The sequence below is a fragment of the Mobula birostris genome, chromosome 17 (genome assembly GCF_030028105.1).
Source record: "Mobula birostris isolate sMobBir1 chromosome 17, sMobBir1.hap1, whole genome shotgun sequence".
In the NCBI taxonomy this organism is placed as follows: domain Eukaryota; kingdom Metazoa; phylum Chordata; class Chondrichthyes; order Myliobatiformes; family Myliobatidae; genus Mobula; species Mobula birostris.
In genome coordinates this window covers 66,226,923-66,251,944 of record NC_092386.1, presented here as the reverse complement: position 1 = coordinate 66,251,944, position 25,022 = coordinate 66,226,923, and the positions used below count along the sequence as shown (strand labels likewise).

The 25,022-nt window shown below is 41.7% G+C and overlaps 1 protein-coding gene across 3 annotated transcripts in view; it reads right to left on the bottom strand.

Annotated features, from left to right (window-relative positions):
• Positions 1-15,662: 15,662 nt before the first annotated feature.
• zcchc7 (zinc finger, CCHC domain containing 7) overlaps positions 15,663-25,022 on the bottom strand; it is a 256,814-nt gene continuing 247,454 nt past the window's right edge. For all 3 annotated transcript variants that reach the window (XM_072281842.1, XM_072281845.1, XM_072281844.1), the window contains 3 exons: positions 18,335-18,430; positions 17,879-17,996; positions 15,663-16,587 (listed from right to left, as the gene is read on the bottom strand). In XM_072281842.1, the coding sequence (XP_072137943.1) occupies positions 16,079-16,587; positions 17,879-17,996; positions 18,335-18,430 (723 nt within the window). In that variant the 3' untranslated portion in view covers positions 15,663-16,078. The remainder of the gene's footprint in view (positions 16,588-17,878; positions 17,997-18,334; positions 18,431-25,022) is intronic.

Below are 25,022 nucleotides of genomic sequence, written 5' to 3'. Positions count from 1 at the left end.
CACCAACTCCCCAGTCATCATGGATTCACCTTCATTACTGAGTAGGTAAGAAAGGGTCTGGGGAGACTCAGACACTGCAAAGCATTTGGACCGAATGTTATGAACCCCAAGGTCCTGAAGGAGCGTGTTGAGCAGCTGTGTGGAGTTCTTCAGCGCATTTTCAATCTGAGTCTCAGCCTGGAAAGGGTTCTGACTGTGTGGAAGACATGCATGGTCCCAGTATCCAAGAAGGGCCAACTGAAAGTCTTGAATGACTACCGTCCAGTGGCCCTGACCTCACACATCATGAATACCCTAGAGAGGCTGGTCTTGGTTCACCTCTGGCCCCTGGTCTGATCAGTCCTTGATCACCTGCAGTTTGCCTACCAGGAGCACATTGGAGTCAATGATGCTGTCATCTACCTGCTGAACAGAGCCTCTCCTATTTGGATAAGCAGGGGTGCACTGTGCAAATCTTGTTTTTTGACCTCTCACATGCCTTCAACAACATGCAGCCCTCATCGCTGGGGGAAAAGCTCCATTCAATGCAGGTTGGCACTTCCATCGTATCCTGGATAATAGACTACCTGACTGGCAGACCACAGTTTGTGTGGCTTCAGAGCTGTGTGTCAGACATGGCTATAAGCAGTACTGGGGCACCACAGAGGACTGTATTGGCTCCCTTCCTGTTTACCCTGTAACCTTTTGACTTTAGGTACAACAGAGTCATGTCGTCTGCAGAAATTCTATGATGACTCTGCAATAGTTGGGTGTATAAAGGGAAGATGGGAGGATGAATATGGGGTGCTGGTGGTGGACTTTAGGAAGACTAAGACTGCACTGTTCCCTGTTACTGTTGATGATGAGGATGTGGAGTATACAGCCATCTCCTTCATACGTTCTACCAGTCTGTTGTCGCCAGTACAATCTTCTATGCGATGGTGTGCTGGGGCAATGGCATCAACATGAGTGATGCCAACAGGCTAATAAACTGATTAGAAAGGCTGGCTCTGTTAAAAGGAGTCAAACTGGACACACTGGAGGCTGTGGTAGGCCAAAAAAACCCTGTGGTAATTCTGGACAATGTTTCTCACCCTCTGCACGTAACCTTGGCTGAACACAGGAGCACTTTTAGTACTAGACTATGACAACTGTGTTACTCCAAGGAGTGCTATATAAGGTTATTCTTACCCTCGGCCATTAGGCTCTATAATGGGTCAATCTATAGCCGGGGAAGTAATGCCCCTCCTGTTAGACTGTTTGAGGTAATATTTTTTATTCTTTCTTATTTCTCTTCTAATACTTGTATATCTATGCACTTATAATGCTACTGTGACACTGTCATTTCCTTTGGGATCAATAAAGTATCTATCTATCTATCACTCTTTGCTTCCTACCAGTCAAACAAACTCCTATCCATGCTAGCATGTTTCCTGTAATACAATGGGCTCTTGTTTAGCAGCCTTATATGTGGCACCTTGTCAAAGGCCTTCTGAAAATCCAAGTGAACATCCACTGTCTCTCCTTTGTCTACCCTGCCTCTAATTTCCTCAAAGAATTGAGTTGTCAGGCAAGATTTATCCTCAAGGAAATCATGCTGACTTTGATCTATTTCATCACTTGCTTCCAAGTATCCTGAAACTATGTCCTAATAGACTCCAATATCATCTTAGCCTGAAATCAGGCTAACTCACCTGTGGCCAGTGACCCAGTGGCCACACATTTTAATTCCACGTCCCATTCCCATTCTGATATGTCTATCCACAGCCTCCTCTACTGTAAAGATGAAGCCACACTCAGGTTGGAGGAACACCTTATATTTCGTCTGTGTAGCCTCCAACCTGATGGCATGAACATTGACTTCTCAAACTTCCGCTAATGCCCCACCTCCCCCTCGTACCCCATCCCGTTATTTATTTATATACACACATTCTTTTTCTCTCTCTTTTTCTCCCTCTGTCCCTCTCACTATACCCCTGGCCCATCCTCTGGGCTTCCCCCTCCCCCTTTTCTTTCTCCCTGGGTCTCCTGTCCCATGATCCTCTCATATCCCTTTTGCCAATCAACTGTCCAGCTCTTGGCTCCATCCCTCCCCCTCCTGTCTTCACCTATCATTTTGTATCTCCCCCTCCCCCTCCCAACTCTCTTACTAGTTCTTCTTTCAGTTAGTCCTGACGAAGGGTCTCGGCCCAAAACGTCGACTGTACCTCTTCCTAGCGATGCTGCCTGGCCTGCTGCGTTCACCAGCAACTTTGATGTGTGTTGCTTGAAATTCCAGCATCTGCAGATTTCCTCGTGTTTGCATTTTTAACTCACCTGTAACTTCCTTTCTTCTGTCTCCCACTTACCTTAAAGAGAGAAGTGTCTTCCGCAACCATTCCAGAATATAACGATTCTTGAAAGATCACTACTAATGCCTCCATAACCTCTTTAGCTACCTCTTTCAGAAACCTGCAGTGTAGTCCATCCGACTTATCTACTTTCAGATCTTTCAGCTTTCTAAGCACCTCCCTAGTAATAACAACTACACTCACTTCTCTCCTTTGATATTCTCAAATTTTTGGCATACTCCTTGCGTCTTCTACAGTGAAACCTCTATCTTCTAACAACTCCTTTAACTTCACACAATTTTTGCTATATTATATGCCCTTTTCTTTTGCTTTTATGCTCGCTTTCACTTCCCATGTCAGGCACAGCCGTCTCATCCTCCCTTTAGAATATTTCTTCTTCTTTGGGATGTACCTATCCTGCACCTTCTGAATTGATCCCAGAAATTAGCTGTCATCCCTGCTAGTGTGCCCTTCCAATTAACTTTGTCCAGCTCCTCTCTCATACCTCTGTAATTCTCATTACTCCATTGCAATATTGATACATCTGATTTCAGCTTCTCCCTCTCAAACTGCAGGGTGAATTCTATCATATTATGAACACCTCCTCCTAAGGGTTCCTTTACATTAAACTCCCTAATTAAAACTGGTTCATTGCACAACACCCAATCCAGAATTTCTTTTTCCCTAGTGGGCTCAACCACATGTTGCTCTAAAAAGCCATCTCAGACATTCTACAAAATTCCTTCTCTTGGGATCCAGCACCAATCTAATTTTCCCAACCTACCTGCGTGTTGAAATCCCCGAAGACTATTGTAACATTGCCTTTATACATGCCTTTTCTATCTCTTATTATAATTTGTATCCCACATTCTGGCTACTGTTTGGAGGACTGCAGATAACTCTCATTAGGGTAATTTTACCCTTGTAGTTTCTTAACTCCACCCACAAGGATTCTACATCTTCCTACTCTATGTCACTTCTTTCTAAGGATTTGATTTCATCTTTACCAACAGAGCCACCCTTTGCCTAGCTGCTTGTTCTTTTAATACAATGTGTATCCTTGGATATTAACCCCTCAACTATGATCTTATAGCCACGACTCAGTGATGCCCATAACTTCATACCTCCAAATCTCTTAACTGTGCTACAAGATCATTTACCTTATCACATATACTGTGTGCATTCAATTTAGCACCTTCAGTCCTATATTCATTACCCTTTTCCATTTTGTCTCAATGTTACACTTCAACTCATCCCATTGACTGCAGTCTTGCCCTACCATCTGCCTAACCTTCCTCAGTCTCACTGCACACTGTATCTACTTGTATACCTACTGCCTCATCCTCAGCCCTTTCACGATGGTGCCCAGCCCCTTGCCAAATTAGTTAGGCCCACTGGCCAGCAGTTCCCTGGCTTATTCTTGCAACCCTTTTTAAATAAGGCACAATCTTAGCTATACTCCAGCCTTCCAGCACCCCATACGTTGGTAACTGATAAAAATAACTACCAGACCCCAGCAACTTCTTCCCTACCTTCCCAAGGATATACTTGGTCAGGTTATGTCCTGACTGATTTCCCAATTGGAGGTCCACCTTTATGCACTTTAAGACTACTATCATCTCCCCTTTTGTAACATGGCTATGATTCAAGACATCACTATTCCCTAGCTTCCATGATCTTATCTTTTTTAAATAACAAGGAATGTTAATTTAAGCCCTTGGCCATCTCTTGTGGCTCCACACATAGACGCTTAAGGGGCTGTATTCTCCCCCTAGTTACTCTATTGTTCTTAATATACTTATAGAATCTATAAGAAATCTTTTACCTTGCCTTCCAAACCTATCCCATGTCCTCTTTTTTCCCCTTCTGATTTCTCTCTTAGATCCATTATACTTCTAATTGGATTTGCTTGATCCCAGCTGCCCAAACTTCAATATCCCATGTCAACCAAAGTTCCCTAATTCTGCCATCTTTACCCTTCACTCTAAAAGGGGTATACTTGGTTTGAACTCTTCTTACATCACTCCAAAAAGCCTCCCAATTGCCAAATATCTTTATACCTGCAAACAACTTCTCCCAATCAACCTTTGCAAGTTCCAGCCTAATGACATGAAAATTAGCCATGCCCCAATTTAGGATTTTAACTTGCAGCCCTGTTTTAAAACTGATAGAATTATGGTCACGGGTCTCAAAGTGCTCCTCCACTGACACTTCAGTCACTTGCCCTGCCTCATTTCCCATTTAGAGGTCCAGTATGGCCCCTCTCTAGTAAGGCCATTTACAGATTGATAGAAAAAAATATTCTTAGATGCACTTCTGCACCATCCAAACTCAGCACTACGGCAGCTTCAGTCAGTGAAGCTAAAATCACTTACTATGACAGCCCTGTTATTCTTACAGCTTTCTACGACTTCCTTTATTTCTTGCTGACCATTGTGGGGTGTCTGTATAGTACAATCCCATCAAAGTGATCACTCCCTTACTTTTGAGATCCTCACTGGACAGTCTACCCAGAATATCCTTGCTCAAGTTCTGCCTTAGGTGCAGAACACAACTACATATTAGAGTTAAAAAAGAAGTTTTAGAGTGACTCCTGGTTGGGGGATTTGCACGTGTAGGATTCTACCAGAAGGGATTATTGTAGTTCTTCAAGTATAAGTCCAATGAGTGGGATGTTTTTCCCAAATAAAGGGGTGGAGTTCCTGACTTTTCTCAAGCAATTTTAGCAATGCATCTTCTGTGCAATTTATATACACAATTGTAAATCCAGATGCAAGTAATAATGGCACTTTTCGAGCATTTGTGTGAACTAATTTATTGAGCTTTGTGTATCATTTGTCCAATGGTCCTCAAAAAGTCACTTGAAAGATATTCTACAGTTACACTTCTCATTAATATAAACCACTGCTCATTTTTGTTGTACCTGGAAGGTGAGTTGGTAAAAACATCTTCAAGTGTAAGTCTTTATCAATGATAAAGTCTGGCCATATTTAAAAGCTTGAAAAACAATTGCTGGATTTTTTCATCAGTTCAGGCAGCATTCTGTATGGCAGAAACAGAACTAATATTTCAGATCAATGATCCTTCACCAGAACTGGAGAAGTGGGAAACAAATTGATATAAAAGTTGCAGTGTGGGACGAGTGGAATAAACAAAGGGCACCTCTAACAGAATGGAGACTAAGGGTTGACAGATGACACAGTGGATATTGGATGTCAATTATCTGGGTAGATGAATCAGAATCAGGCTTATTAAGACTGGCATATGAAGTTAGCTGTTAATATAAAATCTGTTGTTTTTTGGCAGTACTTTGCAAGACACAAAAGCTACAAAATAGTGTAAAAGAGGTATAATAGTTTTCACAGACTGTTCAGAAATCTAATGGCAGAGGGGAAAAAGCTGTTCCTAAAATGTTGTGTGTGGGTCTTTAGGCTCCCGTACCTCCTCAGAGATTATAGTAATCAGAAGAGATGTGACAAATAATTAGCGTCCTTATTAGTAGATGCCATCTTCTCAAGGAACTGCCTCTTGAAGATGTCCTTGACGGTGGGAAGGGCATGTGATGGATGCTGTGCATTAGAGGCTGTGATGTAACCAGTCAGAATGCTCTCCACTGTACATCTGTAGAAATCTGCTAGTTTTCGGTGATATACCAAATCCACTCAAATGAGGAACAGCCGTTGAATTTTACTAGCTTTTTTTCGTTTTCACTGACCATTTCCTTAGTCATGGGACTTCCCAACCACACGAGTAACAACGCCAGCCCTTTCACAAATCCAGGAAACCCAACATCCAGATGCAGCTGTGATTCACCTGCACTTGGTGCTCACGGTGCAGTCTCCGCTTCATCGAGAGGAGGGCGCCGTCGGGGGAGGGGGGAATGTGCAACCTCCGGCCGTCGTCCCTGGTGTGCTGGAAGGAGCCGAGGAGTTCCTTTTCAGCTGCGACCTCCTGTTCTCCTGTGCCGCCAAATCGGCCTAGCTCATTGTAGAGAATTGGTGCGAGCCGACCCGGCGGCAGCGACTCGCTAGACCAGGTCAGGCGGCGCTCCCAACCGCCCCTCCGTTCGAAACTGACAGCGGCCAAACGCGCGGCCAGTCGCTCAGCTTGACCTCTGTCCAGATGAACCGAAAGAAGCACCTGGAGTTCGGGGCGTGCGGTAGAAATGAACCATTTTGCCGCAATACAGACGTCATGCTCCGCTTTCCTTCCATAATCCTAAAGATTTGCTGCTTGTTAATTTAACTACTTCAGTACTCTCAGTGACAAAAAGAATTACGACAGACTTGATGGCCGTGTGTGAGAAAGAATAAGTTTGTTCCTTTCGAGCCAGCATGTTTGCTTATATTGGAGAGGATTCAAAGGCGGTTCACGACAACGATTACAGGGTTGAACGGCTAGTCATATGAAGAGCATCTAATGGCTCTGGCCCTCGATTCACTGGAATTCAGAAGAATGAGGGGTGACCTCATTGAAATCTTGATGGAGTGGATGTGGAAAGGACGTTTCCTTTTTGGGGGTGTGTTTAAGACCGGAGGACACAGTCTCAGAATAGAGGGGCCAGAGAGAATGAATCTGTGGAATTCTTTGCTACAGGCAGCTGTGGAGGCCAAATCTTTAAGTATATTTAAAGGCAGAAGTTGATACATTCTTGATTGGTCATGGCATGAGGGGACGCGGGGGGAAGACTGGAGATTGGAGCTGAGAGGAAAATTGGATCAGTCACGTTGAAATAGTGGAGCAGACTCAATGGGCCAAATGGCCTAATTCTGCTCCTGTATTTTATGGTCTACTACTCTCTTTGCAACTTAAACACAGTTGTTTTCCCCATTTCTCCAGTTCTGACTAAAGGTCAGAACATTTAACACTTAAAGTTACTGTTCCTTTCTCTATAGAATGTTGTCTGATGGGATATTTCAAGCACTGCTTTTTTACTACAGGTTTCTAGTGTTTGCTGTTTTTTTGATATTTATATTTAAAGGCTAACTCTTCTTCTTACAGAGCTAAATCCTGCCAACCAACCATGAGGGAAAAGCTGATGGAATACCCAAATTAATATCAGAGGGAGTGCCTCCAAATCTCATCACAGACAAGAGAAAATCTGCAGATGCTGGAAATCCAAGCAACACACACAAAATGCTGGACTCTTGCCGGAGGGTCTTGGCCTGAAACATCACCAGTACTCTTTTCTATAGATGCTGCCTGGCCTGCTGAGTTCCTCCAGCATTTTGTGTGTGTTGCCTCCAAGTCTATGGTATTTGGACTGCAGTGCATATTCCAAATATTTCCAATTATGTCAGGCTGATTTTAAGGAACAGCTTGGTGCACACACCCCTTTCAACACATCCAATCAGTGCAAAAGAAAAACGCTGCACATCTTCATGGCCTTCTCCAGAGAAGGTGCCAGAATTCAGCCAATTCAATTCACATTATGTGATACCAAGAAATGGCTAAAGGCATTGGTTATAGCAAAAACCATGACCTCTGATGACACTGCAGCATAGTACTAAAGACTTGTACTCTAAAACTTGTCATGGTCTCTTGACTAAGCTGTTCCAGTACAGCAACAACACTGGCACCTACCTGACATGTGGAAAGTTGTCCAGGTACTGTATATCCTGTCCTCAACAGAAAGGACAAATCCAAACCAGCCAGTTATTCCCCATTTGTCTACTGTTGATCGTCAACAAAGTGACAATCAATAGTGCTATCAAGTGGCACTTGCTTATCAATGACCTGCTCACAGAAGCTTAGTATGGGTTCTGCTAAAGGCGCTCAGCTCCTAATCACATTACAGCCTTGGTCAAAAGAGTTGAATACTAGAGGTGAAGTAAGAGCAATTGCCTTTGACATTATGTCAGGGCAACAAAAGCGTGGAAATACCACCACCTGGAAATTGGCCTCCAAATCATATCATTCAGGCTATATGATTTGAAAGTGTATTGCCATTTCTTTGCTGCTGCATCAAACTCCTGGAACTCTCTCCTGAACAGCATTGTGCCCACAAGGATAGTAGCAGTTCAAAAAAAAAGTTCACTACTACCTTCTCAAGGACAACTATGATGGACAATTAAACACTGGGTCGGTCTGCCAAGCCCATGTTCCTTGAATAAGTATTTCAAAAAACTCAAACTTTTACTTAATTAAAGAAATTATAGAAAATGGGAAGTGTGCAGATTCTGAGAGAAATAGAATTGTCCTGTGATAATGGATTTCACCTACAGTATTATGCTGGAAAAAGTCAGAATGAGAAATGTACAAATTCATGATAGGCTTGGACAGAATCAGAATCCAGTTTATTATCACTGACATGTGAAAGTTGTTGTTCTGCAGCAGCAGCACAGTGCAATACATAAGAAATTACTGTCAGTGCAAAAGGAGAGCAAGATCGTTGAGATAGGATTCTTGGACCATTTGGTAATCTGATGGCAAACAGGAAGAAGCTGTTCTTAAAATGTTGAATGTGTGTCTTCAGGCTCTTTTACTTCCTTCCTAATGGTAGTAATGAGAAGAGGCATGTCCTCGATGGTGAGGTTCCTTAAAAATAGTTTTCACTTTCTCGAGGTACTGCCTTTTGAAGATGTCCGCAATAGCAGGGAAGCTCACGTCCATGATAGAACAGGCTGAGGCTACAATCCTCTGAAGCCTCTTCCAATCCTGTGCACTGGTACCTCCATAATAGACAGCGATTCAACCGGTCAGAATACTCTCCATAGTATATCTAGAAATTTGCTAGAATCTTTGGTGACATCGGAGTCTCCAAACCAGGCTGTGACGCAGCCAGTCAGAATGCTCTCACTATACATCTATAGACATTTGTAAGAACCCTTGGTGACATTACTTATCGAATCTCCTCAAACTCAGTGTGCAGTTTTGGTCCCCTAATCTGAGGAAAGACAATCTTGCCATAGAGGGGGTACAAAGAAGGTTCACTAGATTGATTCCTGGGATGGCAGGACTTTCATATGATGAAAGACTGGATTGACTAGACTTATACTCATTGGAATTTAGATGATTGAGGGGGGATCTTATTGAAACGTATAAAATCCTAAAGGGATTGGACAGGCTAGATGCAGGAAGATTGTTCCCGATGTTGGGGAAGTCCAGAACAAGGGGTCACAGTTTGAGGATAAAGGGGAAGCCTTTTAGGACTGAGATGAGGAAAAACTTCTTCACACAGAGAGTAGTGAATCTGTGGAATTCTCTGCCACAGGAAACAGTTGAGGCCAGTTCATTGGCTATATTTAAGAGGGAGTTAGATATGGCCCTTGTGGCTAAAGGGATCGGGGGTATGGACAGAAGGCAGGTACAGGGTTCTGAGTTGGATGATCAGCCATGATCATACTGAATGGTGGTGCAGACTCAAAGGGCCGAATGGCCTACTCCTGCACCTATTTTCTATGTTTTCTAAACTCCTTATTTAGTATACATGCTGGCATGCCTGCTTCGTGATTGCATCAATATGCTGGACCCAGGATTGATCCTCTATGATGAAGCTGCTCACCCTTTCCACTGCTGACTCCTCAATGAAGACTGATGTGTGTTCCCCACTTCTTTTTCCTGAAGCCCACAATCAATTCCTTGGTTTTACTAATATTGAGTGCAAGGCTGTTGTTATGACACCACTCAACCAGCTGAACTATCACATTTGTGTACGCTTCCTTGTCACCCTCAGGATGAATAGAAGCTATTTCCATTAGTAACTGGGCTAGGGACCAGAAAGCACATAATCAAATTGACAGGAAAAAGAACAGGGTGGAAGCAAGGGCCAAATTTTATGCTTTGAAGGATTATGATCTGGAACTCATTGCTTATGAAGGTGTTAGAAACGAGCAAGTCAGTCAGGAACTGTTAAAGATAATTGAACAAAAGAATCATTTGCAGGACCATGGACTGGGCCTAATTTAATTGGTCTACAGCAAGCTGGTACTGATTGGATTCTTCTCAACAGTCAGCATTGACTGAATGGTCTTCGATAATATAATGACTCTATAACTTATATACTGGTAAGCCAATTTTCCTAACTTAAGCATTAATTAGCAAATAAGAGCAACTTGACAGGAATTGTGTAAGCCACTGGCTTTCTGCCATAGAAGTAGACGGGGCTCTATTAGTTTATAACAAACTCTTACATAAGTAACATATGGCTTTAGAGTATAAAGTTTCTTGTTCATCTGTAAAGCAGCTAAATGCGGTCCTCCATAAGAATTTTGTTAACCACCTGGAACTCAGTATAAGATCCTTTCATTCCCAGAGCTCTACAAGAGCTACAATTTCCATTTATCCTCTGCATTCTTGTGTCAGTCTATGCCTAGACCATTTATAAACATGGTGTCATATCTGAATCCTGCAAACTACTCCCTTGTGCCTCTATATCTACTCTACTACCATGACCAATTACTTCTGGCTCCATGTCATTGTCAAACTCAGCACTCTGTGGCTGAAATCATTACCCTTTGCTACCTCTCTCACCACACTCCCTCAAACATGAGCTCATCCAAAACTACTGCCCATATAGTGCCTCATCCCATTCACTCATATTCTTGTACTAGCTGATTTAAATTGATTCCTGAATTCCACAGCTCAGAAATTTCATCTGGGTAATTCCTCGTAGATGACATTACCTTTGAGCCATATTGCCCTGGGACTGGCACTGGGTACTCTTAGGATAATCAGCTATAGTGATAAATCACCTCCATTCACCTCCCCCCGCCCCCAGCAATGTGCCATTCTATACACCCCTAATCTTCTCTTAGATACAAATAGCAACCTTTCCCCAAACTGTAGTAGCAATATTTGCACCAATATTGATGCAAAAAGATTGTTGGATGTGTTCCTCTAACTGCTGCAACTTCTAAAATCCCCAGCTCCCAACTTTTCAATTTCAGCTCTTCTGCATCCCCATTATAATTTTCTTTAGCCACCTAAACCTCTAGGTCTAGAATACTCTCTCTAAACCTCTCTGTCTCTTTCCTCCTTTAAAATCTTCCACAATGTTCTGGTATCTCATCTGGCCGAGTCCACGCTGCTTAATTCCAGTAGTCCTACTCTTCTCATCTCATTGCAAATTACCTGAGGTAATTGCAATGATCAGCTAGGGGATGTGAGAAGAAATTGGAGCACATGGCACTCAGATTGAATCCTTTGCCTTAGAGCTACAAGGGAGCAGTGCACCATTGTGCAGCCTTACTTTACAAAGGATCTGCTAGCTCCTACTTGAAATCTGTACAAAAGGTTCTCCAAACTCAACAAATGTTTTGAAGAGAAGCCATCAAATCCTATACGACGGATCTGTAAATTCTTACTGAAATTCTCTTCAAGAAATCTCTCAGCTGCCATTTAAATCTTATAAGATGGATGTGACCTATCAATTCATACTGAAGCCTACTGCAAAATGCCTACAGTTAAGGGCATGCATAATGCAAATGTATTTTTAAACATGACTCCATTATGTTCAGAAGGAGTAATTAGATCAGTGATTCCCAATGGGATGGCTACATGTCCTAAGGGGGCATTAGGGGAAATAGAAGTCATTGACAGGCATTCAAGATTCTTGGGGGTGGGGGGCGGGGTTGTTAAGCTTCTTGACTTGAGGCATGAGACCTGAGCGACTGTTAGTAGAGCAGCCACTTCCAAAATAAAAGAATGAGGCATTGGAACAGAGGAAGAACCATAGCTCTACAGACAGTGAGCATCCATCGTCACGTGTCTGGAATTCAGCAGTCTTATCCAACCTTACCAACCAAACAGACATTATTAGGGATGCATAAAATAGCAACAAGGGTCCCCAACAGTTCCCCTTGACTTGCAGCATGGAGTGAGTTCATGCAATTTAGCAGTTGGTAAGTCAAGTACACCTCTCAACTTTCTCCACAGATCTATGGAAAACAGGTTGCACAACGATACAGCACTGGCCAGAACCGAGCAGTGAGTCTGAAGGCGGCAAAGCCTTGAATTCTAATCCTGCTAAGAAACAGAAAGTGCATCAATACCATATTACATACCTGGGGTATGGTTTTATTCCATTTCCGTCAGATCAGCGATGCCCCATGTGTCTTATTTGTAATACTGTACCGTCTAATGAAGCCTGAAAACATCAAGATTGCAGGAACACTTCCATAAAAGACACCCTGAAAAGACTATGTATAGATTACTCAGTTCCAGAAAATGAAAGCATTTGAAAAGCCTTGCACACTCGAGTTATTTGCCAAGAAAGCTAAAAATGACCTTGATAGTGGTCTAATTGCTGCTTATAATATTTCTACAATGATGGTGAAGTGTGGAAAGTCTTAAACAACTAGTGAAAGATTAATCATGCCTGTTATATCAGAAGTGCTCACCACTGTTCTCAAAATAGATACCAATATTTTAAAATCAATAACTCTGTAGCTCGTCATATTGACGAAATGAGTGAAGACATTGAGTATCAACTATGCACAGAGCTACAAAAAACAGAAATTAGGATACAACTGGATGAGTCAACTGTGCGAGACAAGACATTGCTAATGGCATATGTACAGTTTATCAAAAAAGGAAAAGTTTATGAAGGGATTCTCTTTTGTAATAAGCTAAAAACAAATATCATAGGAGAATCAATCTGCAACTAGCTCAATATGTATATTGAGGATAAAAATATTCCATTCAGGAACATGATTTCTTGTGCAACAAATGGAGCACCATATATGTCAAGTCGCCATGCTGGTTTAGTGGCATTTATGAAAAAAGTCTGTTTGTAATCCATTGTATAATTCATTGTTAACATTTCGCATCCAAAAACCTCAGCAGGTGACTTTTTTTTCCAAGCATGACTCTTGGAATATCTGCTTACATCTTTTAATAGCAGAATATTTCACCAGTTATGCCATGATAACGATGAAGAGTTTGAAAGCTTGCTTCTTCACACTGAAGTGTATTGGCTGTGAAAAGGCTGCTGCTTAAAACGTTTCTTTGATCTTTTTTGACACTGTGGTTGAACTTTTGCTCAAAGTTGACAAGAGCTTGGGAAACAAGATTGAAATTCTATGTGGATGTTTGGCATACCTACCCGATCTGTATGACAAAATGAACATTCTAAATATGAAACTGCAGGGTGAGAATTTCAATTTAATCCAAGTAAAAAATGCACTTTTATTGGAAATATACAAGCAAAATATCGGGAGAAGAATGTTCACAGTTTCCTTGCATGTGAAGTATGGCATTCTCTTTCACAGACAGTGATCTGCAAAGTACTACTTACTCCTTCAGTCACTGAAGAAGGATTTTCAGAATCAATTCAAGGATTTGAACAATCTGGAAATTCCAGACTGGGTAATTAACCCATTTCTCTGCAAGGTGAAAGAACAGGAAGAGAGCTTACATGAAGATATTATTAAAATTCAGAATGATGAAAATACCGAAAATGCTTTTCGAAAAGTCGGCTTTTGTGGTATGTGGCTAGACTGTCATACGAAGTTTCCAGGTCTCTGGAGAAGAGCCAAACCACTCTTCATTGCATTTTCATTCTCCTACCTTGTTGAAAGAGGTTTCAGTGCAGTGAACCACATACTCACAAAAACAGAAACCACTTAGACATTGTTATTTGTGGGAACTTAAGGCTTTTGCTGACACAGCTTGAACCAGATATTTCAACTCTTGCGAAAAACCATCAAGGATCACATTGATATCAAAGCTGCTGTACAGCGCACAGGTACTGTGTAAGCTAGGTTTAAAGACAAATAAAAACTTAAAACAGAATTATTTTTCTCATGTTAGCATAAGGTAGAACTCAAGACAATATGGAGGGACAGCAACATCACCATGAAGTACAAGATCAGACCCCTGCATGCATTGGTATTCTCCATCTTCCTGTACGCATGTGAGACATGGACCCTCACAACAGAGCTATAGAGGAAGATACAGGCATTGGAAATGAGATGCTATCACAACATCTTGGGCATCTCATACTTGGGCCACATCACAAACGAGCAGATTCACAAGACCATCCAGCAGCACACTGGCCCCCATGAAGACCTTCTCACAATGGTGAAGAAAAGAAAGCTGAGATGGTACAGCCATGTAACAAGATCCAGTGGCCTTGCAAAGACCATTCTACAAGGAAATGTGGAGGGGAAAAGAAGGAGAGGTAGACAGAGGAAAAGATAGATGGACAACATTAAAGAATGGACAGGGAAAACATTTGCGGTGACCTAGGCTCTGGCACACAACTACGACACATGGAACAGACTGGTGCAAAGCTTGTCATGATGGCGCCCCGACGACTCAACCAGGAGTTTAGGGCGCAAGGCAAGGTAAGGCAAGGCATATGGTGGACTTGTTTTTACACTATGGGGGTACCGGTAAGTATATTGTGAGAGGGGCGTTGGTAAGTATGAAAGCAGAATCTTCTCCCAAATCCTCTTACAGAAGGCGAGAGCAAGTCAGTGACAAGTGCTTTTTAGAAGCATCATGGACCAAGAGTGGAGGTGCTAAGGGGGGTGTAATCAAAAGCTTTGTCAAGAGCTGAATTTAAAGCAGGGGTCGGCAACCTTTTTGCCTCTGTGGGCCAGATCACGTATTAATGAACGGACGGTGGGCCAGATAAATGCCGTAAAAAATTTGAAATATGGGAATTATCCATTTAAATACAAACTGTACATCTAGTTATGTTTTTGCCTCAAATTAATGAATAATGCATGCTAGAAAATCATTTGTGCTTAAGGTTGCCTACCCCTGATTTAAAGGAAGGTCTAAATGAGGTCAAGCTTGCCTATGAAGCAACACACAAGATGCTGGAGGAATACAGCAGGTCAGATAGCATCTATAGGGGGAAACAATGACTTTTCATTTCCCTCTATAGTTGCTGTCTGAGCCAGAGTTTCTCCAGGATCTTAAATGTTGTTCCAGATGTATTTACAGGTTCACCTCTGGTTCAGAAAAGATGCCAAAATTGTAAAGAATCTGACTTAATGCAGATTTAGCCAGGGAAGGTGATAGAATTGGTACTGTGAGTAGATGATGATAAGCTTCCCACAGGCTAATTGGACCAAATGTGACTAATTCCATACCATTCATTTCTTCAACATTCAATTTCTATAATGTTCCCTCTCATACATTCTCGACAAGTAACATTCATAAAACATCTTTTATGTGGAATTAGGATGTAAAGTAAAAATCAGGATCTTGAAGATTTTTCCTCAGGATAAACAGGAAAAGACAATAAACCTTATGGTGAAGCTGAAAATTCCGTTTGAAGAAATTTATTAAACAAGGAATACTTAAGTATTTAATAACTTGTAAAGTGATAGCACAAGCCATATGTCATTCCTGAGGTTATAACTTTAAGAACAATATATAATATAACCTCACAGCATGTAATTGTAATGAAAAAATTTCAAATCTTTATTAAATGAAACTACTAATCCAGTTAAAAAATAACAAGTTTCTCCTTTCCTATACAATAATTTAGGCTTTTGTTTAACCATTATGTGGACTGCTTCATTTTGGTTTTGGTGTCTCTTCTCAGAGCATGCAAATGCAGTCCTGGGAAGATTGTCAAATTATTCATCCACACATTTTTTGGTTAGCATCACTAGTGGCTTGGTGATACACAGAATTCTGTGGATATGTGTTCATGAATGCCATGTCAAATTAAATTAACACCAACAGTGTTTACATTATTTTGTTGCCATGTGACATCTACTTTCCCAGAAACAAATGCAACTATTTACTAGTTTGACTAGTCTATACTTCCTGCAATTGAGAGCTTCTTGCGCTTTTTTTCCTGACATCATTTAAGCATTATTTGGGATGGGGGATGTTGTACTATCTACAACAGATACTTTTGTTTTTTTAGCCTTTTTCCATCCTTTCTTTATCTGCTTTAAAGAAGCAGTTAAGTGTTTTTTCTTTTTCCTTATCTTGTTCTTCTTATTCTTCATTTGATCCAGTAGTCCATCAGACTGTGGTGGATTACCGTGTACAAACAGAAAACTTTGGTGATTTCTGTGGTGAGCAGTATCGGATGCTGTTAACCTCACTCCACGTCCCCTTGGAAAATCTTCCTCAGCACCATCGAGCCTTTGTGGAATAGGGGGAAAACGATGGTGCAGTTTTGTTTTGCGTTTTGTCATCATACTGTTTCTGGTGATCTCTCCTCGTTCTCGTTCCCTACGTCTTTTCTTCAGCAACTCTTTCTTCTGTTTTTTCTTTTCTTTCTTTGAAAGGCAATCCTTGCTTGCAGACTCCTTGCACTGTTTCTTAGCAGGAAAGCTGATTTCAAGAAGTCCGGCTTCTTGAAGCTCTACAGGAGAAACAGTCAAGTTAATAAACTTAACTTCCATTACTTTTCATCTATGCAGTGATCATGCCGGGATTGTGATATTTTCAACCATGAGCCATAGTACTTATAATTATTATTAGGTCTAAACTAATTGAAGAACATTTGGTTCAAAAAAATTCTTTCTAATTTGCTGTTGGGATGGGGCCATCCCTAGTATGCCTTGGGAATTATGAATTAACCAAGAAGTCAGATTCCTTTCTGTAGAGGACTTTACTGAAGCAACTATCTAATGGCTGTGTAGAAGTGTTCTGGAAAAAGCCCATAGATTGTAAATTTTACTGAATAAATCTAGTATCACATTTGAAAGGAAATGATCTGAAGTTATAGTGTCTTTCGCATCTCACATTAAATGCCCATAACATTTTACAGTCAATAGAGTGCTTCTGCAAGACAGGAAGTGGAAGAAGCTAGCTTGTGCAAAACAGATGATCCATTTTTAGTGATGTTGATCAAGGCATCAAAAATAACTCACCAATTTACTGGATTGCAAGGAATCTTGGTTTATGAGCTAATTCAGAAGACTGAATTCGGAGCTGCCAATCTAGAATTCTGCACTCCAATGTCTAGATTTTGAGTCACAAGGTTCTGGATTTGTAGTGAGAGTGTTACCCAATGGAATGTACTCAGCACTCCAATATGTAACAGTGGGATCAGGGGTCAAGACCACTGGGATATCAGGATAATTTAATTGATTGTGAGCCAATTATCAGTTGTGAGAGGCAGCATAAGCCTTGGTTTGTATTCCCTGAAACACACAAACAGTCCAGTTGAGGTGTTTGAAAGGGATTCCATGGATCCTACTGAGAAAGTACAAGAAAACTATTTCATTTAACAGAAAATTCAGAACAGCCAAAATTAATATCAGGTCATTCAGGATTGAATTCAGATAGGATATTGTCCCCACCCAGGAGCTAACTGAAATCTAGTAAGTCACTTTCAAAATGCAGTGGATACCAGTTTAATTAAAATATTCAATATAGAATTTGATAGATTTTAATCGATGGCTACACTAGTCTCCCAGTGCTCCATTGATGCTGTTCATCAGCTGGTTGATTTCAGTCCGGTGGCAATGGCCCATTGTTGGTTCTCTTTATCTTGTCTCCTATCAAGTAGTGCTTCTGCAATTGGTGGCTCAACTTATGTCCCTGCGTTCCACAGAAATCTAATGTACAAATTACATTACAAATTAAAAAAATCAGTTTCTTTACAGAGAATAATACAAGTTTCATCTCCAACATTAAAAATGACCAACCTTCAACCTTCCTCTGAATCCGCCATTCTCTTTTTTTTATGTCCTTCCCAGTATCATAGTATTTCACATGTGGTGATGCAGGAAAGGTGTGCTTATGCATCCAACTGCTTGAACATTCCTACAAATGACCAAACCGTAGCTCTTTAGTATAAAGAAAATCATAAAATATATTCTCGATCCAGGACACAGGATTTGTTGGTTTGCACAAATTTACCCTGTTAACTTTGTCTTCCAGGTATTAGTGCAATGGACGCCATTAGTGGCTGACACTTTGATTTCTGTGTTACAAATATGCAACAACATTACAGTAAATAAATTGAGAAATTTAATTTTCTAGACTCATTTTTCAGATCATACATTTTCACTTTAATACAACTTGACAATAATTGTTTGTTTTAACTACATTGTACTTGAAACACAAAAATGATACTCTATAGGTTAATGATTGACACTTACATAACCATAATGCCCTCTTTTTGCACAATTGTAGCAATACATAGGTTTCTTTGCAGCAGGCTGGTTAGATCCAGTTATTATTGGTCCTTGATTGGTCTGCAACATGGAAAACAGCAATTTTTATAATCATTCAGAAACCAGCAACAAGATTATGATACCACAAAACATTTAAATAAAATTTGTTGTCATTGAATGTAAAAGGATTGCATTTTTGGGCTCATCTATATCAAAGGTACTTTTCATTTTTGCAAGTTGTTATCATTAGAGTGATCAAGGAGCAGGTGAAGGTGAGGAATGACATTAGACAATACAGAAAATATGCAGTTGATATGTCAAAATTTCCTTTAGCCACCAGGTACTGCTAGTCATGCTGTTTATTGCTTTAGCCTCTATCTACATGTTGTGATAATAAAAGCATAAAATATGAAGGCATTCAGCAGGTCAGTCAGCATCAGAGGGAAGAGAAACATGTTTCAGGTCAAGAACCATTTCATTAGAACCAGGAAAGTGAGAAAATAGTAAGTCACATTCTGGTAGGAAGTGAAGAGTAAATAGCAGAGACCTTGGAAAACAAGTCCGAAGCTTGCTGAAAATGGCAACACAGTTGCATAGGGTAGTGAAAAAGGCATTTGGTATTTTCGGCTTCTTCAACCTAGGCAATGATTATAAGAATTATTATGTCATGTTGCAGCTGTATATATAGTATATGCATTATGAAAGCTGGCACAGCGCATTGCAAAAGAGAAGACAGCTGGCATCCTGAATTCCTTCACCATAGGGGTCAAGGAGCTCTTCAGGATTAGGATAATTGAAGGCTGAAAAGAAAATTTAAAGACAATTCACTGGAAAGTAGAATTAAAAAAATATAGGCTCTGGCCCATGACTAATGAGCGAATACGGCCAATAGAGATTCCAAAAAGATAATATATGCCTGGAGGTGGAACACATGGACAAGATTCTTAATGAATATTTAATGGCAAATTTAACAATGCTGTGAGGGAATAAACATTTTTTTCATAGGTCATCAACATTAATATCAATCATGAAACAAATATTTTTACATTAATCCTATCATATCTTACTATATTCTCCCCACACTGCCATCAACTGTCACCTCCCTCGTTCACCCTCAGGATGCTACCACCTACACACTAGAAGCCATTTATAGTGGCTAATTAACTCATCAATGTGCCATCTGGGAGAAACCAGATCATCCAGAGGAAACCCATATGATCACAAGCAGAATGTCCAAATTTCACCTGCAGATCTGAGCAAAAGTCTTAGGCACATATAATTACCAAATAACACTAAATACTACTGCATTAATACAGAGCTAGGTACTCTTCTTTCTGTTTCCCCACCACCTTCCACCTTCCGATTTTAACCAAAATACAGCACTATGCAAAAGCCTTTTTCAAAGGTCCAGAAGGGCCAATTCCACGCAGTATCTCTAAATAATGTGCCAAAGAATTTTGCACAGTACTGTATACAGCAGCTGCATTAGCTGTGTCACTGTGCTGTCTGTCTATCTTCAGTCAAAGCATGGGACAACTTTAAAGATAAGCTGGGTTAATAAAATTCAATTTGGAAGCAAGTTTTTTTGAAGTAGTTGTGGAGTCATTCCAAATATCACGGAAAACAGTATTATATTTAGAGATACTGTGCAGAGTAGGCCCTTTGAACTGTGCCACCCCAGAGCCCCTGAATCAACCCTACCCTAATCACGGGACAATTTACAATGACCAATTAATCTTTAGTGTGTGGGAGGAAACCTGAGCACCTGGAGAAAACCCACACATTCCACAGGAAGGACATACAGACTCTTTACAAATGGCATCAGAATAGCACTCTGAACTCTGACGCCCCAAGCTTTAATAGTATTGTGCTAACTGCTACGTTATGGCATTCATTATTAATGAGAAATGCAGAAGTACCTTGTGTTACGTTTTGCAACTCTAGAACCTAACTGAAAGAAAAGCACAGGAGCCATGATATATTTGCCTCAGATTTTCTTTGAGCAAGGCGCGCATACATGTTGTGGTGGCATAATGACATATGCCATTCATGCATATTCTTACATATACTCCATAATGAATTATGTAACCAACAGAAAAATTAATCATACAATATATTTACAATATTACTCTAATATTAAATACAATACACTCCTCCCTGCTTAGCTATACACTCCAACTTAATATAGAATGGATCTCAATTCAAAAATGTAACATATTGCTCTCTAATATATATACACACACACACACACACACACACACACACACAGTGGCATGCAAAAGTTTGGGCATCTCGGTCAAAATTTCTGTTACTGTGAATAGCTAAGCCAGTAAAAGATGAACTGATTTCCAAAAGCCATAAAGTTAAAGATGACACATTTCTTTAATATTTTAAGCAAGATTACTTTTTTTTATTTCTATCTTTTACAGTTTCAAAATAAAAAAAAAAGGAAAAGGGCCCAAAGCAAAAGTTTGGGCACCCTGCATGGTCAATACTTAGTAACACCCCCTTTGGCAAGTATCACAGCTTGTAAACGCTTTCTGTAGCCAGCTAAGAGTCTTTCAATTCTTGTTTGGGGGGATTTTTGCCCTTTCTTCCTTGCAAAAGGCTTCTAGTTCTGTGAGATTCTTGGGCTGTCCTGCATGCACTGCTCTTTTGAGGTCTATCCACAGATTTTCGATTACGTTTCGGTCAGGGGACTGTGAGGGCCATGGCAAAACCTTCAGCTTGCGCCTCTTGAGGTAGTCCATTGTGGATTTTGAGGTGTGTTTGGGTCATTATCCTGTTGTAGAAGCCATCTCTTTTCATCTTCAGCTTTTTTACAGATGGTGTGATGTTTGCTTCCAGAATTTGCTGGTATTTAATTGAATTCATTTTTCCCTCTACCAGTAAATGTTCCCTGTGCCACCGGCTGCAACACAAGCCCAAAGCATGATTAATCCACCCCTGTGCTTAACAGTTGGAGAGGTGTTCTTCTCATGAAATTCTGCACCCTTTTTTCTCCAAACACACCTTTGCTCATTGCAGTCAAAAAGTTCTATTTTCACTTCATCAGTCCACAAAATTTGTTTCCAAAATGCATCAGGCTTGTTTAGATGTTCCTTTGCGAACTTCTGACACTGAATTTTGTGGTGAAGACGCAGGAAAGGTTTTCTTCTGATGACTCTTCCATGAAGGTCATACTTGTGCAGGTGTCACTGCACAGTAGAACAGTGCACCACCACTCCAGAGTCTGCTAAATCTTCCTGAAGGTCTTTTGCAGTCAAACGGGGGTTTTGATTTGCCTTTCTAACAATCCTACGAGCAGTTCACTCAGAAAGTTTTCTTGGTCTTCCAGACCTCAACTTGACCTCCACCTTCCTGTTAACTGTCATTTCTTAATTACATTACAAACTGAGGAAATGGATACCTGAAAATGCTTTGCTATCTTCTTATAGCCTTCTCCTGCTTTGTGAGCATCATTTATTTTAATTTTTAGAGTGGTAGGCCACTGCTTAGAGGAGCCCATGACTGCTGATTGTTGGGACAAGGTTTCAGGAGTCAGGGTATTTATAAAGCTTTGAAATTTGCATCGTCTGGCCTTTCCTAACGATGACTGTGAACAAGCCATAGCCCTAACAAGCTAATTAAGGTCTGAGACCTTGGTAAAAGTTATCTGAGAGCTCAAACCTCTTGGGGTGCCCAAACTTTTGCATGGTGCTCATTTCCTTTTTTCACTCTAAATTTGTACAAAACAAAAACAATACACTAATCTTGCTTAAAATATTGAAAAGAATGTTTCATCTTTAACTTTATGACTTTTGGAAATCAGTTCATCTTCTATTCACTTAACTAATCACAGTAATAGAAATTTTGACCGGGGTGCCCAAACTTTTGCATGCCGCTGTGTGGAACAGCAGAGCTGATGAATTGTTGGCTGTGGAGTGTGTTTCATTGCAATATGCAAAAAAGGAAAATTGGTGAGCTTCTGATGGGTAGTGTGTTCTGCTAACATTGCTTGCAGTGTGTTCTTTAGATTCTGAACAAATCTTACCCTTGGGTGATATGGTGCAGATGTAATATGTCTTATTCCATTTATATTCAGGAATGACTGAAACTGTTCCGCAACAATCTGTGGTCCATTGTCACTGTCTAAGGGTTCTTAGTGGATATTTATTCTCAGAAAGCAGTGTTGTACAAAAGGGACAGACAGATAGAGGAACACACATCAAAGTTGCTGGTGAACGCAGCAGGCCAAGCAGCATCTGTAGGAAGAGGTGCAGTCGACGTTTCAGGCCGAGACCCTTCGTCAGGACTAACTGAAGGAAGAGTGAGTAAGGGAAAGTTGGAGGGGGAGGGGGAGATCCAAAATGATAGGAGAAGACAGGAGGGGGAGGGATGGAGCCAAGAGCTGGACAGGTGATAGGCAAAAGGGGATAGGAGAGAATCATGGGACAGAATGTCCGGGAAGAAAGACGGGGGGGGGGGGGGAACCCAGAGGATGGGCAAGAGGTATATTCAGAGGGACAGAGGGAGAAAAAGGAGAGTGAGAGAAAGAATGTGTGTATAAAAATAAGTAACAGATGGGGTACGAGGGGGAGGTGGGGCATTAGCGGAAGTTAGAGAAGTCGATGTTCATGCCATCAGGTTGGAGGCTACCCAGACGGAATATAAGGTGTTGTTCCTCCAACCTGAGTGTGGCTTCATCTTTACAGTAGAGGAGGCCGTGGATAGACATGTCAGAATGGGAATGGGATGTGGAATTAAAATGTGTGGCCACTGGGAGATCCTGCTTTCTCTGGCGGACAGAGCGTAGATGTTCAGCAAAGCGGTCTCCCAGTCTGCGTCGGGTCTCGCCAATATATAAAAGGCCACATCGGGAGCACCGGACGCAGTATATCACCCCAGTTGACTCACAGGTGAAGTGTTGCCTCACCTGGAAGGACTGTTTGGCGCCCTGAATGGTGGTAAGGGAGGAAGTGTAAGGGCATGTGTAGCACTTGTTCCGCTTACACGGATAAGTGCCAGGAGGGAGATCAGTGGGGAGGGATGGGGGGGACGAATGAACAAGGGAGTTGTGTAGGGAGCGATCCCTGTGGAATGCGGGGGGGGGGGGGAAGGAAAGATGTGCTTAGTGGTGGGATCCCGTTGGAGGTGGCGGAAGTTACGGAGAATAATATGTTGGACCCGGAGGCTGGTGGGGTGGTAGGTGAGGACCAGGGGAACCCTATTTCTAGTGGGGTGGCGGGAGGATGGAGTGAGAGCAGATGTACATGAAATGGGGGAGATGCGTTTAAGAGCAGAGTTGATAGTGGAGGAAGGGAAGCCCCTTTCTTTAAAAAAGGAAGACATCTCCCTCGTCCTAGAATGAAAAGCCTCATCCTGAGAGCAGATGCGGCAGAGACGGAGGAATTGCGAGAAGGGGATGGCGTTTTTGCAAGAGACAGGGTGAGAAGAGGAATAGTCCAGATAGCTGTGAGAGTCAGTAGGCTTATAGTAGACATCAGTGGATAAGCTGTCTCCAGAGACAGCGACAGAAAGATCTAGGAAGGGGAGGGAGGTGTCAGAAATGGACCAGGTAAACTTGAGGGCAGGGTGAAAGTTGGAGGCAAAGTTAATAAAGTCAACAAGTTCTGCATGCGTGCAGGAAGCAGCGCCAATGCAGTCGTCGATGTAGCGAAAGAAAAGTGGGGGACAGATAGCAGAATAGGCACAGAACATAGATTGTTCCACAAACCCAACAAAAATGCAGGCATAGCTAGGACCCATACGGGTGCCCATAGCTACACCTTTAGTTTGGAGGAAGTGGGAGGAGCCAAAGGAGAAATTATTAAGAGTAAGGACTAATTCCGCTAGACGGAGCAGAGTGGTGGTAGAGGGGAACTGATTAGGTCTGGAATCCAAAAAGAAGCGTAGAGCTTTGAGACCTTCCTGATGGGGGATGGAAGTATATAAGGACTGGACATCCATGGTAAAAATAAAGCGGTGGGGGCCAGGGAACTTAAAATCATCGAAAAGTTTAAGAGCGTGAGAAGTGTCACGAACGTAGGTCGGAAGGGATTGAACAAGGGGTGATAAAACAGTGTCGAGGTATGCAGAAATGAGTTTGGTGGGGCAGGAGCAAGCTGAGACAATAGGTCGGCCAGGACAGGCAGGTTTGTGGATCTTGGGTAGGAGGTAGAAACGGGAAGTGCGGGGTGTGGGAACTATAAGGTTGGTAGCAGTGGATGGGAGATCCCCTGAGCGGATAAAGACGGTGATGGTGTGGGAGACAATGGCCTGGTGCTCCTTAGTGGGGTCACGATCGAGGGGTAAATAAGAGGAGGTATCCGCGAGTTGTCGCTGTGCCTCGGCAAGGTAGAGGTCAGTACGCCAGACTACAACAGCACCCCCCTTATCGGCGGGTTTAATAATAAGGTTAGGATTAGTGCAGAGGGAGTGGAGAGCAGAGCGTTCCGAAGGAGTGAGGTTGGAATGGGGACAAGGTGCGGTGAAGTCGAGACGGTTGATGTCCCGTCGGCAGTTAGCGATAAAGAGATCCAGAGCAGGCAGAAGACCAGAGCGGGGTGTCCATGAAGAGGAGGATCACCAGCTCAAAGAACATGTTAGGTAACACCATTTTCTGAAGGGAAACTAGAAGAAGAATGCCATCTTCATGTGTTGTGAGCTTGGTCATCAAGAATGGAAAAATTCC